The sequence below is a fragment of the Schistocerca nitens genome, chromosome 3, assembly GCF_023898315.1.
Source record: "Schistocerca nitens isolate TAMUIC-IGC-003100 chromosome 3, iqSchNite1.1, whole genome shotgun sequence".
In the NCBI taxonomy this organism is placed as follows: domain Eukaryota; kingdom Metazoa; phylum Arthropoda; class Insecta; order Orthoptera; family Acrididae; genus Schistocerca; species Schistocerca nitens.
The window spans coordinates 684,182,421-684,196,773 of record NC_064616.1 but is presented as its reverse complement, the minus strand read 5'-3'; the positions used below and the strand labels follow the sequence as shown (position 1 = coordinate 684,196,773).

Here is a 14,353-nt window from a genome sequence, read left to right as displayed (position 1 = left end):
ATCGGTGGAAGAATAGACAGACACACGTAAACCAGTGCATGCAGAATTGCATTCAGTGCACAAAGAGAGCAGATTTGTGTCAAACAAGAGACCCATTGCAGAGGATGCATGAAGAATTAGCACCATATAAATTTATGGGGTCTCAATAAAACACCTGCGGGGGATAAGTACATACTCACAATCATACAGCATTTTTCAGGATGTGCAGAAATGGTCATGATGCCAAACCAGTAGGAAGCAACAGTAGCACAAGCACTTGTGAATAATTGGATACTGAAACAATAGTAATGGGAGAGTGAATGAACTTCATGTCAGATCTATTCAGGGAATTGTGTAAGTTACTGAATGTGAAAAAGTTAAGGATGAGTCCTCTTCATCCACAAGCCAGTGGAAGAACTGAAAGGGTGCATAGTACAATCAGGAAGATGCTTGGGTATTATGTTGACTCACATCACACCAAGTGGGATGCCTATTTGAAGCACACTAACTCTGCCTACAACTCAAAGCAGCATACAAACATGGGATTATCACCATATGAAGTAATATATGGTCATAAAATGCCATCACTATTTGACATATTGAAAATAAAGAATGGGAAGACTGGAGATTCTGTTAAGGGAGTTGTCAAATCAATTAGGGAAATTTGCAATAGAGTATGCACAAGCACTGGAGAAACAGGAAGAAGCCGAAGGGAAAGACAAAGAAGTTTTTTATGCAGTTGCAGGGACCATGCCAAGAGACTATGTCGCCAGTAAGTGCCAAGATTCAGTTGCCAATGAGAATGAAAGTTATGAATAAAACAATTTCAGGGGAGTCCGGATGTTATTCCAGGGATAGGAGATGTGGACTGGAAAGAGAGAGTGTGGAAACAGGTATCGGAAGATAAACAAGAGGTTTCGGATGAAATAGTAATGAGTAACTTGTATGCATGAAGGCCTAGGAGATAGACATTTAACTGTTTTTATATTTAAGGGAGAGGACATTAATAGGTATTCCTTCCCGTAGGTGAGGTCCAGGTAAGATGATGCAGTTAATAGCATGACTACTGATTTTCATTGGGATGGAAGTGTTGCAGAACCAGCACCTAGAAGGGGGAGTGCTGTTTACTAAGCAGGAAGACGTAGTGATCATTAGTCATCGCTGGGTGATACAGATGTTATTCAACTCATGGGATATGCATTATGAGGTGAAAAGATTTAAAGAAGCATTCAACAAATTCTGTCAGGAAATGGAAAGGCACAGGATACTCAAAGGAAGTGCTATGGTATGTGAGAGAGTACATGGAGCATATGAGAAATTAAGGAGTGAGATGACCAGGTACTCTGGATTATTCCACACACATCAAGGAAGAGGGGCTGGATCAACTTATGAAAACAATATTTAGCACTGCTGATGAGGAATGTTTGAAGGGTGAACAACACTGTAGAAGAGGTTAAGCACTGGGTACAAGGGAGCACAGCCATGAGTGATTGGCACACAATGCAGATTATGACTTTAGAGAAGGACATATTGAATAACACACAGTCACTATAACAACTGACCAGAGAAGTTATGAGGAATGCCAGAAGAGGCAGTTAACCAGAATATCAGAGAACTAAAAACTGAAGTAGAAGTCTTTGTTAGGAAAGTAGTAATGAAAAATGATTGCAGTCCATAAAAGATAGTGTTTGGGAAGCACGAGGAAGAGTAATAGAACTATGGGAGGCTGTGCAGCAGGCTGTAAGAGGTCAGCTAGGGGTAAATTTGTTGTCACCAGAGCAGTATAATTGTATGGGCTATGGAAAGTACAGAAGGAACTACCACTGGAGTTGGGGTTGTTCTAGAACCTGAGCAAAAAAAATTACCTTTCATTCCAGGTAGCCACAGTATAAGTGAGAAGTGATGAAGCAAAAGTTTGCATTCCATTTCTGTACCAGTAGTAGGTAAACAAGAATGTCCCAAGTGCTACATAGTTCATGCATATCCTATAAATGAAAAAAAAAAATTGTAAGTGTAAAAATTCAATGACTATTATTAACTGCAAAAAAGAAGGGAAGATACATGAAAATTGAGGAAGAAAGCTACAAAAATGCTACTGATGGGAAATCACAATCAGTTTGAATATGATAATAAGAGAGGGGCAGGATTCCTGTGAGGTGAAACTGCTAATGGGACAAAAGGAGGCAAGAGAATGCAATAAAGAAGTGATCAAGCAAGAATTGCACTTTCAGCATGTCGAGACCCATTGGTTGCTCTCTACCTTTGACGAAATGGTAGTAACGGCTAGTTGGTTTGAGCAGGTGAAGCTTACATCAGCAAAGGGGCTAGAATTAAACCAGAATGGTTTGTTATTAAATGGAACAGCATACGCAATAATGGGGCCTACTTTCCAACTGACAACCATGACTTCAGGGTTAACTCAACTGAATATTTCATAGCATTGTTTGTATTGGCCAGAGGACCCCATGGAAGTGCTACGTGCCACAAATAAAACTAGCTTAAATCAAACTCTAGGGCCAGAGTTAATGCAGTCTATAAACATGCAAATAAACCAGCAGGAGTCATGAGTCTCCCTGGAAATCTTATTGCAGCAAGTAAATTCATAGAAGGAAAATAACTACCAGAAAGAGATGACATTAACTATTGTCATACCAACCACCACAGTGGCACTTGTTCTGCTAAGTGTAGTCCTTGTTATGATATGCAGAAGGCGGAGCAAAAGACTGAGTTTGGACTCACCCATCATTCAGATTCCAGTGGATTGGATACCCTGAGCATAAAAGCAGGAGAATGCAGATGAACACACAAGGGGGCAATATTAAGGATAACTGATTCATTTTAACTTGTAAATTTGGAAATAGAATTACAAGTTATTGTGCAAGAAGCCTAGTAATGAAATTAGTTCCATGGTGTTTAAATTAAGGAGCAGGGTAAGGGGTCCTGTAGAATTGTGTAAGATTAAGTGACACTGTTAATAAAACCAATTGTTAGAATAATTCTTAAGAAGCGAATTAGGGCCAGAAGGGCTGGTCAGCAGGAACTCTAGTGTAAAGGATAATCTAGTTTGGGCAACCTAGGGGCCAGGTATTGATAAAAAGGAGGGCAAATACCGTATTGACTGTATTTGGTCAAAAAGTATGCCAGAGTGGAAGTGAGTTGCAACAGAGTCAGCCACAAACAGGTAAGAGTGTTATGCACTGTGAAGCAAAACATGGCAGACAGGCATTGTGCAGCAGAGCTAGCTAAGTGCAGTATAGCAACAGCTAATGCTGCAATACATTGGGGGTAAGACAGTAGTCTGCCCTCAATTGCCACCATGGAAGTTTTTAGAGAATGTGCCTTAAGCCCTAAACAACCATAGTCTGGAGCATATAAGTACTCAACCATTCATGAACTAAATTATTCTCATCTCAGTATCACAGCCTAGACCACAAGAATGTGACACCCTGAGTGACATCCTGGAATGCTGTACAGAGTCCGCTGTTCAACCATTGAATGGGGAAGCCTTTCCTGAGTCATTGCTGACAGTGGAATTCGAGTGACACCACACTTGGCTCCACTGTTTGTGCTGTCAGCAATGCCAGACATGTATTGTTTCATATGAGAGGTAACTGGACACCTCCACCAAGCCACTCCTCATGTACTATGATCGAGACCTGGAATAATGATGTTAATAAAGCAAAGCTACTGCCATCCTTATGTCTTATTTCACTCTCCATGAGTGACAATCCATGATTCATCTAATGTATTGTTTTTTATGTAATGAAACAATAACAAGTCTTTCCACTCTTTCCACCTATCTATTTGCAATACATTACATTTTTTCATGTTGATGGTCAACATGACACAAGTTTCCATCCTCTGTATTTCACTATAATTTTCTAGTGTTGTGACTTCTCTATGTTGAACGGCATCATCCAAAAACACCCAATGGAAGTTCTGACATTAACCACTGGATCATTTATAAATATTGTTGGCAGTAATGGTCCAATAACACTACTCTGAAGTTAACACAATGGCATGATGTGTTCTATTTGCTTGTCACTCCTCAATCCAATCACAGATCTGATCTGATATTCAGTATGCTCATGTTTTATTCATTTGGATGTAATGGGAACTTTACCAAATACTTCACAGAAGTCAAGAAACTAGGCATCAGCCTGACACTAGTAGTTACTGTCTTCTGGGTTTGTGACAGAACAGAATGAGCTGAGTGTCACAAAACTCTTCTTTCAAGAATCCATGCTAATTCCTACAGATGAGATTTTTTATCCCCAGAAAGGTCATAATATACTAGTATGAAAAATTCTGCAAATTGAGATTACTGATATTGATGCGTTGTTGCATGCAACCGTCCAGTGACTCTTTCTGAAATGGCAATGATCTGCACATTTTCCAAACATTTGCCACACGCAATTCATTCAGTTATCTATGATAGAATTCTGAGGAATAATTTTTTTGTATAGTCAATGTAGAATCATGTAGGTATCTCCATCAGATCCAGTCAAATTTCTTCAGCTGAGTAGTTTTACTTGATTTTCTATTCTAGTGCTTATCTTGATATTTATTATTTTTGCATTCATGTGATAACTGGAAGGAAGAACTGTAGTGTGGTCTTCCTCAGTGGAACAATTTCAGAAAATGGAATTTAGTACCCTGCTCTACACTCTGACATCTTTATTTTTCATGCTAGTATGGTCATCTAATGAATGGATAGATGGCTTTCATCCATTTACTGACTTATTTCTAGACCAAAACTTCTTAGCATTTTTTGTTAGATCAGTGGATAGAATTTTACTTTTGAATTTATTGAATACTTAACTTTTGGTTTTCCATATGCCCAGTTTGGCTACATTCAGTTGATGTTTGTGAACAAGGCTGTGGTTACAGTTAAGACCGTGGTGATGCTCTTGATGTTCTTGAAGTATGGGGAAGTGTTAAAATGTAATTAAAGTGTTACAATGTAATTAAAATGCCAGGGAAAAGCCAAAAATAGTTCCAGAAAACATATTTCATTCTGTATCAGAGTGTTCCGAACAGAGAAACTTCATGTGACTCTTGATGCTTTCCCTATGTATATGTTGTAAATAGTCAGATGACATTCTTGATGCTTTTGGAAAAACTTTGAAACATGGATTTTGCCATCAGATGACATTCTTGATGCTTTTGGAAAAACTTTGAAACATGGATTTTGAGCCATGATGCACCTTTCCCAGTTCTCATGACTATTTCACACAAACCTGTTTAACACATATTGTACAGTATCTTTGGATTTTGTCTACTTATACTCAGATTAGAAGGGTAGATCATATAAATAATAAGAAAGTACTAATATAACTGATGAGAAAAGAAATTTGTGGCACAAATTAAGTAGAAGGAGGGATTGGTTGGTGGGAAACATTCTGAGGCATTAAGGGATTATGAATTCAGTACTGAAGGGAAGTGTGGGGAGTAAAAATCATAGAGGGAGACCAAGAGATTAACACAGAAAGCAGATTCAGAAGGCTGTAGGTTGCAGTAGTTATTTGGAGCTGTAAAAGCTTCGGAAGGACAGAGTAGCACAAAAGGCTGCATCAAACCAGTCTTTGGACTGAAGACCACAACAACATACTCAACATTTTCAATTTCAGAGATGAATGTTTGATGTTGATTGTTCATGTGATCTGAAATCTATCTCTTGTTTCACTTATGAAGCAACAGCCTTAATGTTCCTATTAAAACCTGTAGCCAATGATACTGTAACAGTCTTATGGTCACCTTTTCTATGTTAATTGAATCAATAAGTTCAGCCACCTTGTAACCAGGAAATCACGAGTCACTCTCAGATTAAGTGCTAAAATTAATTTTCAGATAAGGTATATAAAACAATATCACATAAATCCCTGTCCTTACTAACCACCCCAATCATTTGAATCTCTCAGTCTGCAGCTAGAATGTTGCAATCTCTCTCTAATACCATAGCACGATCAGACTTTATGTGCAACTTTCTCCAAGTTTTCCCTGAAATATTTCACCAATACAACTCTGCAGGTATGTTCAACACTTTATCTCTGTGATAAGGCATTACCTGTAATTTTTCCATTGTTTGTGGCATGTTAGTAGACATACGCTAAGTAGCACTGGTATACCCATGAGTTTCTCCAGCCTCTTGACAAGGCCAACTCAACAATTACAAAAATAACTGTTTAACATGAAATTTAAACCACTATTTAGTTTATAATGAAATTTATATGCACAACTTTTCCACAGACAAAACTCAAAACAACTGTTTGAAACCCATTAGCTGCTGGAGATTAAAGCAATAACTTCCTGTCTCCAACTACATGCTCTAAAATAATGGGTTACTAGACCACCAAGGGAAAAATAGTTTTCCCTATAGCTGTGAAGAAATGAATATACTTAATAGAATGTGGAAAAATCAAAGGAGATAAACAGAAAACTATCAAAAACTATCACTTTTCCCTATTGTTTACAGTGGTACACATGCTTATTGCTCATATGATGAAGTTTTTGGAAACAAAAAAGTTTGTACTGACCATATGAGAGCAGGGGAAATGATAGTAGATATAACAACTCTGAAATGCTTCATTAAAAATGTGAGTGAATGATATAATGTACGTTAACTGGTCCTGAAATCTATTTGGTGGAGAAGCCCAAGTAGCTGTTCCAGAGGCTGGTGTAGTTTACAGCAATATGGGCATATGCAACAAGAGACAGAGGAGGGTATCTGTCCTACTGAACTCGAATTCCTACTGTGCCACAAAAACAGATATATCAATTTGAAGAAATGGATACTGATTGGTAATAAGTGTATATGGAGCCATTTATCATGAAACCTCAAAACTATTTTGCAGTTTGTCGCTGTTCTCTTTACAGCTGAAAATGTCAGATGGCTCTGGGTTCTATTTGTGATGTTGTTTCTTGTATCACTAGTCACTGTAACCTCCCTCCCCCCCACCCCTATCTCAGATCCTGGGTATGCTGCTTTTGAATAGCAACCAATCAATTGGCATAGATCATTAAACTAAAGTTCTCAGCATCTATCCTACTTTGTAAATAAAAAAAAAAAAGGCAGCAAGATACAAATGATCTATCCGATCCATTTTTCATTAGTTATTTTATGGGGTATTTCATTTTTGTTTCTAATTCGTTTGTTACATTAAGCACCATATTTTCAACTAACATTGCAATCTTATTCTGAGCAGCTTTGGGATTTTACAGAAAGGCAGAAGATTTTTCAGTATAATTACCTCAGTTAGTTACACCCTCATATTATGTACACGATACACAACATTCAGCTATTCCTCAGACTACTATAAAAATACATTCAAGGAAATAACTAAAACATGTGGAAAGAAAGAACATCTCTAAGATAAAGTCATGCATCTCCCTTAAGTTCATGGTTTTGTAGATTTCAAATTAAGGTAAGAACTTACTTTTCCATCAACTCTTACGATGCGTTTACCAGATGCTGTGCCATGTTCAAATTCAATCCTATGAACTCCATCATTGAGAGGAACATCCCATATGGCAACTAGATCACCAGAAGCCTGTTCTGATTCCTTGTGAAACAAAATTCACACTCTTAATAAAAACAATGTTAGCAGTGATCTGTTCATAACATTTACATCTACACTGATACTCAACATTCCACCTTACGGAGCATGGCACAGAAATCATGATCCAGTTTGTATTAACATATATGAAACAGTGACAGCTTGTGATAAATGTTATTAACTGTAAATCAATATGAAATATAAAAATTACTTTGAATCAAAATTTCTATGTCTGAAATGTATATTATGTCAGGCAATAAAAGTACTATTATGCAGACACTGAAGAAACACGCACCTTCATATTATACAGCAAAATAATAACATAGGGAATTCATGCACAGAGATGAGTCAACTGAAGATGAACAAACTGGGGAAGCATTAACACATATTACTCAAAATCATACTAGTCACCTGCAACAACTAGTGGACTATGAAACAAATTGGTATTACAATTGTATCAGACAGTATTCATAGAATATTTATTGCTTCTTTGGAATCAGAGAATGTCTCAAATTCTGAGAGATGCTCAATAACTATAACATCAATAAATTGATCATGAAAGTCAATAATGCCTTCACAAAATACATAAATGTCTTGGCTATATATTGTGGCAGATGATGAAACACAGATAAACCTGTTCAAATCAGAAATCAACAATAATGTGGAAACATTCCACAGTCTTGATCTAGGACAAGTTTCCAATCAAGTAGTCCACTGTTTTCTGGGGTCAAGTAGACTTAGGTGGACAGGGGATATGTTCTATTCCATTTTCTCAATTTAATTATTTAAAAACCCATTCATCATATTTATTATGTTGTCAAATATAAATTACATATAATGCTAACATGTGGCATTCCACCCTTTCATAACAATACTCCTAGTCACTATCAGCTTAAAACCATACAAGCTTTACGTCATGATGCTTTCAAATCTTACATATACATTATTACATAGATTCAACCTGCATGACTATTACCACTTTCCTGTTTTATTGAGTGAGATGTGCTATCAGAAATTTTGCCCAGGTAATAGTGCTTTGGAGGCTGTGCAGTACTTGCTATTTAGAAAAGAAAGAGCATTTCATTCTACTGGAACTGTAGTATACTATCAATGGGAGCAGATTAGAACATTAAGAAATTCTAAACTCCTTTCATTGATTATTAAACTGAAGAAATCAGGTAAACTTTTAAACTTTAGTGAAATAACAGTGTTTTATACACGAATGCATTGCTTTTTCCACTGATTGTTTTTATTTTATTATTTAAATGCCATTTGTCCCCACCTAGCCTGATACACAAGTACATCATTTCTGATACCAGTCTCTACCTACATCTCAGCTTACAAATTACATCACTCAATGTGCACATGATGCTTACAGTAAGTTTTTCACTCGCCTGAATTCCCTCATTCTACTTCATTCAGTGCCAAATTAGTTGATATTAGTGTGCCAGTATTATTTATTTTTTGTTGTTATAAAAAGTCCAACCATTTAAGATGGCAATATTTCTTTATTCAGGTGAGAAGGTACCATATTTAAGTGTAAACTGTGTCAATGAATTATCTTGCCCACTACATTGGTTTTGGATAAATTCAGTCAGCTATTCAAGAAGCATTGAGAAACAAGTCACACATTGGTTAGAAAGAGGTTTACAGTCATCTGTTAATCAACTCTGAATATTTATTTTTCCATTACTGGTACATAATGAAACATTTTACTCTGTAAATACCACTATGAATCAGAATCTTCAGGTATACCAAAATGGCTTTCATGCATTCTAATATGCCTGAAGAATTCTGAAGATCTGCTTTCATGCTTATTTTTAACACCTCATATTTCACCATGTTTGTGAAACAAACCAACTAATTACAAAAAGAGAGTATATTTTTGTAACCTTTTTAGGCATCATATTTCTTTTACCTCTCTAGTTATCTTACCATGTAAGGATGTTTCACCTGTACTTTCATGTATCACTACACTAATATTCAGCACATAGTTTATAGACTTGTATGGTGATACAAACTGTTTCAGTGCTTAACGACAAGTTAAAAAAACTTGAATCCAGGAAAATGTTCCTAAATGAAGTGTTAAAATGTAATTAGAATACCAGGCAAAAGCCAAAAATAGTTCCAGAAAACATATTTCATTCTGTAGCAGAGTGTTCCGAACAGAGAAACTACATGTGACTCTTCATGCTTTCCATATGTATATGTTGTAAATAGTCTGGTTTGCCATCAGATGACACTGTGCAAATTCCACATTGCTTCGGAGCAACAGTCTGACATCTTCAGGTGGTTAAACCTTGCTGGTGGCTAAGTACGGCTGATGGTATCTGCCATCTACCTGCAAATCAATGCACATGCAAGATTTCCATGCCTGTGCATTCTTTGCATACATGTTCTTGTTGTGACTCGCCGATCTTTCAAAGTGCTGCCGCGCAGTTACGCATGTCTTCTACATGCGGCGCTGTCTGCCAGCCACCTAAGTGGCCAGCCAGCCAGTGGCCACTAGACTTAGACTCAGTTATGATTTGACTGTTAAAGTGTACACACGTCTTACTCTGTTTACTTGATCTGTGACTTTCATGTATTGCATCTTCCTTGAAATATATCTGTTCAACTTGAAGTTATAACAATTGGCGACGGGGTTGGGACTTTTCTTTTCCATCGTTGACCCACATGTTTCCATGGCTACTTTAGAGCAACTATTGCAAGGTCTCATAGAACAGCAAATGCTTCTCACAAATGCGATTCGTGATTTCGTCGCGGCATCAAATGCGGGGCGTCTCTCGTCGTTGCCTCTACCTACTTTTCCTCCTTATGAAGAGACGGCAGAAGACTGGTCTGATTACAAAAAACGTCTTCGACAGCACTTCTTGACATTTCATGTCGTGGATGAACAAACATGTAAGTCTCTGTTCCTTTCATGGATTTCACCTCAAATGTATCAGTTGTTGTCGCAATTGGCTCCTTTGAAAGATCCTGCGTCTTTGTCCTTTGCTGAAATGTGCTCACTTCTGTCTGTCTATTTTCAAAAGCAAACGCATGTGGTAGCCTCTCGTGTTGCCTTATATCATTGTCAAAAACAACCAAATCAATCCTATCGCGCTTGGGCTGCTGAACTTCATCGCCTCAGTAGAAAGTGTCAGTTTGTTACTGAAGTTCACAAAGAATCCTACGCCGATTCCATGGTACGGGATGCTATTATCCGATTGGCGCCCGACAAAGAAGTTAGGCAATGTTCCCTTCAGTTGGCAAATCTGACTCTAGATGAAGTCCTATCCATTGCTCAGTCCTTTGAAATTTCTCGCGCCGCTGGAGCGCAAATAGAGGCATGGGGCGACGTCGGGGAAATACAACCTCTGTGCGATGTTCACGAAGGGTGTGGCGTTTCCCCCCTGGCCGATGTGGCCACAGTACGCTCCCAAGCACAGCCTCAGCCTAACCGTAAGCAAACCTCTAAGAAACTGCAGCAAAACCCACGGCAACTTCCTTCATGTCCGCAGTGTTTTACGAAACATTCACAAGAAGATTGTCCACAACGTTGGGCCGTGTGTCACAAATGCAAAAAAAAAGGGTCATGTGTCATCCGTTTGCCAATCCAACCGCATACATGATGTTCATGAACATGACGCTGATTCTGATTCTGTGTTATCTGTCAATTGTACTTCTTCCCTTTCAGGGAAGTTATTCCTCACTGTCCAAATACTTGGTCGAGCTGTTTGCATGTAGGTTCTGCTGCCACTATCATCAATTCTCAGACATATCTTCAGTTGGGTTCTCCAATCCTGTCATCTGTCACTAGGCAATTATGGACTTACAATAAACTGAAGGTTTCTCTCTTGGGACAATTTGATATCCGAAAGAACAGATACCATCTTAGTATATATATAGATAGTGTTGATTGGCACAGTGGTGGAACTCATGATGACAGCGTTGTGATGTCACATCTGCATCTACATGGATACTCTGCAAACCACACTTCAGTGTGGCAGAAGGTTCATCGAACCACCTTTACAATACGCAGAAAAAACGAACACCTATGTCTTTCTGTGTGAGCTCTGATTTCCTATATTTTATTATGCTGATTGTTCCTCCCTATGTAGGTTGGCATCAGAAAAAAAAATTTTATTCAGAGGAGAAAGTTGGTGATTGAAATTTTGTGAGAAGATCCCTCCTCAATGAGAAATGCCTTTGTCTTAATGATGTCCACTCCAAATCATGTATCATGTCCGTGACACTCTCTCCCCTATTTCTTGATAGTACAAAATGTGATGCTCTTCTTTGAAATTTCTCAATGTATTCCATTAATCCTATCTGGTAAGGATACCACACCATGCAGCAGTGCTCCAAAAGAGAATGGACAAGCGTACTATATCTGTTGCAGCTTCTAAGTATTCTAAAATCACAGTCTTTGGTTTGCCTTTCCCACAACATTTTCTATGCATTCTTTCCAATTTAAGTTGTTCTTAATTGTAATTCCTAGGTATTTAGTTGAATTTATGACATTTGGATTTGATTGATTTATAAGGTAACTGAAGTTTAACAGATTTCTTTTGACACTCATGTAGATGACCTCTCACTTTTAATTATTTAGGGACAATTGCCAATTTTTGCACCATACAGACATCTTTTCTAAATCATTTTGCAATTTGTTTTGATCTTTTGATGACTTTAATTATTTCTAGCAATGAATGAAAAGTTTTGACAGTAACAAATGTTCACATGGCTTATACACTTTTGAAAATTTGAGCAGTGATTAAGACTGCGTCTTTCTCATGCAACAGCAAGAAAGGCAAGTGAACTATAAATTTTACGTGATCTACAATAGTTTATTTTATGATTTCCTTAATTTCATCATAGTAAAGAAAGCTCTAGGTTTTTCTAAATGTCTTGAGTGAGTGCTATATGATTAGGGCAATTTTTCTGAAAATAAATGTCATTATCCAGTCTAAAGAAATGTATTTGAAAGGGGCTTTGAAATGAAATCTACTACCACCACCACACTACCATGACCACTACCATCACAAGCAATCCACCAAAAAAGGGCTGCTAAAAGACTAAATGAATATTGAACATAAATTAATACTAAAACTGTTGTTTATAAGCATCTGAATTTCTAAATTTAAAACATAAAACAATTTTGAAAGTGTACATACCTGCTGAACTACTTGTTGAATTGACTGTGAGTGGCATGTTAGTAGCAGATCTATTGGTCCTGCACAAGAAATGCAGGGAACAGGAAGACCTCAAGATTATATACCCATGATTCTATACCCATCCCCTTTAGCAATACATTCAAGATACTGTTTCCCACTGAAACTGAAACCATGCCAGTGCAATGCACTTCATGTGTTGAGAAGCATGGTGTGTCTTGTATTGGGGGATACAAGCACAGAAGGATAAGAATCAGTTAAGCACTAGCAGTTTTTAACATACATCAAATAATGGCTCCCCTAAGAAGAATTGCAGCAAGAGATAAAAAGATCACCTTCTACATTTAGTTGTGCACATGGGTCCTCATTGAACATGTTGAAGATGCTGTTCTGATGGCCACTGAGGGAACAGCATCGGAACCTGCTACATACTGTGACACACATAGCAGCAGATGATGCTTGGCATCTGGGCTCTGAGATCATACTTTTATCATTCCAGTGACTGACAGGGGAGGCTGGGCAGATTATCCTCACTCCTAGAATTTCTGTGAAGCTCATAACCTCTAGCATTGACCCCAGAACTCATCATGGAATCTGGTTCTGTGACAGGGAAGGCTTAAACAAAATATTTTGAAGGTCTTGTGACTTTCCGGACTTGTACAACTGATAGCCATCTACCTGACTGTAATTTTGGTGCCTATGAGAGATTTTTAGATGATATGATTCTCCATTCATTCCAAATAGTAACAGATTTAGGAGATCCACAGAAATGCACTGACAGAAGTGACTATTAAAATCTTAGTGATCACCTGCCAAAGCTGGGATTAGAGTGTCTTGTGTTAGGAAGAGAGAAAGATCTGCTTAACTTAGAGAACAGACTGTTGTCAAGATTTGAAACTCCATTAGGGGTAGCACCAGTTTTGTAAAATCCTCCAGTCTGTCATTTCGCAATTCACCAAAATGCTGCGCCGAGTGTGGGAGGAACGTGATTATCGGCTTGATGTCTGCCGAATCACTAAAGGGGCACATATCGAACATTTGTGAATGCCTAAAAAAACTTTTTGAGTTTTTGTATCTGTGTGCAAAGCATTGTGAAAATTTCTCAAATAATAAAGTTATTGTAGAGCTGTGTAATCGATTCAATCATTTGTAATAACCCTGTACATTTGTTTTTGGGCTAGTGGTGCTCACAAATGTGTCTTACTGCACAACCTCTTTGATGTTTTATTCTAGCCTAACATACCTAATTGCTTTTAACCTCTTTGCTCGAGATGTCTTTCTGCCATTAAACTAGCCTGCTGAATGCATAATTGTTCATGATGTGTTTCAAGTGAAGCAATGGGAGGGATTGAGAGTGTGTCAAGGAGAAGCATTGGTTAACTGTGTTTGTACACATGCTGGCAAAATGTCACACATGTACACTGATGAAGAATATGAAGGTAAGTTGTATATTTATGGCTTCTGTGATGTTAGTGCTCCTGCTGCTGATGAACAGTATCATCGACGCTTTCTGACATGTCAAATTCCTGATCGTAGAATGTTTACCAGTTTTCAGCACGTTGGATGAGACAGGTATTCTTCCCAATTTCCACTTTTCTTCTGAACATGTAGTTCAAAAACCTGTGCAGGAACAGCATCACATTGTTGAAATGGTGAAGTGTAGTC

The 14,353-nt window shown here is 37.8% G+C and overlaps 1 protein-coding gene across 1 annotated transcript in view; it reads right to left on the bottom strand.

The window, feature by feature from the left end:
- The window catches only part of LOC126249716 (fas apoptotic inhibitory molecule 1), a 78,536-nt gene that overhangs the window by 51,203 nt on the left and 12,980 nt on the right, over positions 1 to 14,353 (bottom strand). The window contains exon 2 of the mRNA XM_049951397.1: positions 7,416 to 7,541. Coding sequence (XP_049807354.1) covers positions 7,416 to 7,541 — 126 coding nt within the window. The remainder of the gene's footprint in view (positions 1 to 7,415; positions 7,542 to 14,353) is intronic.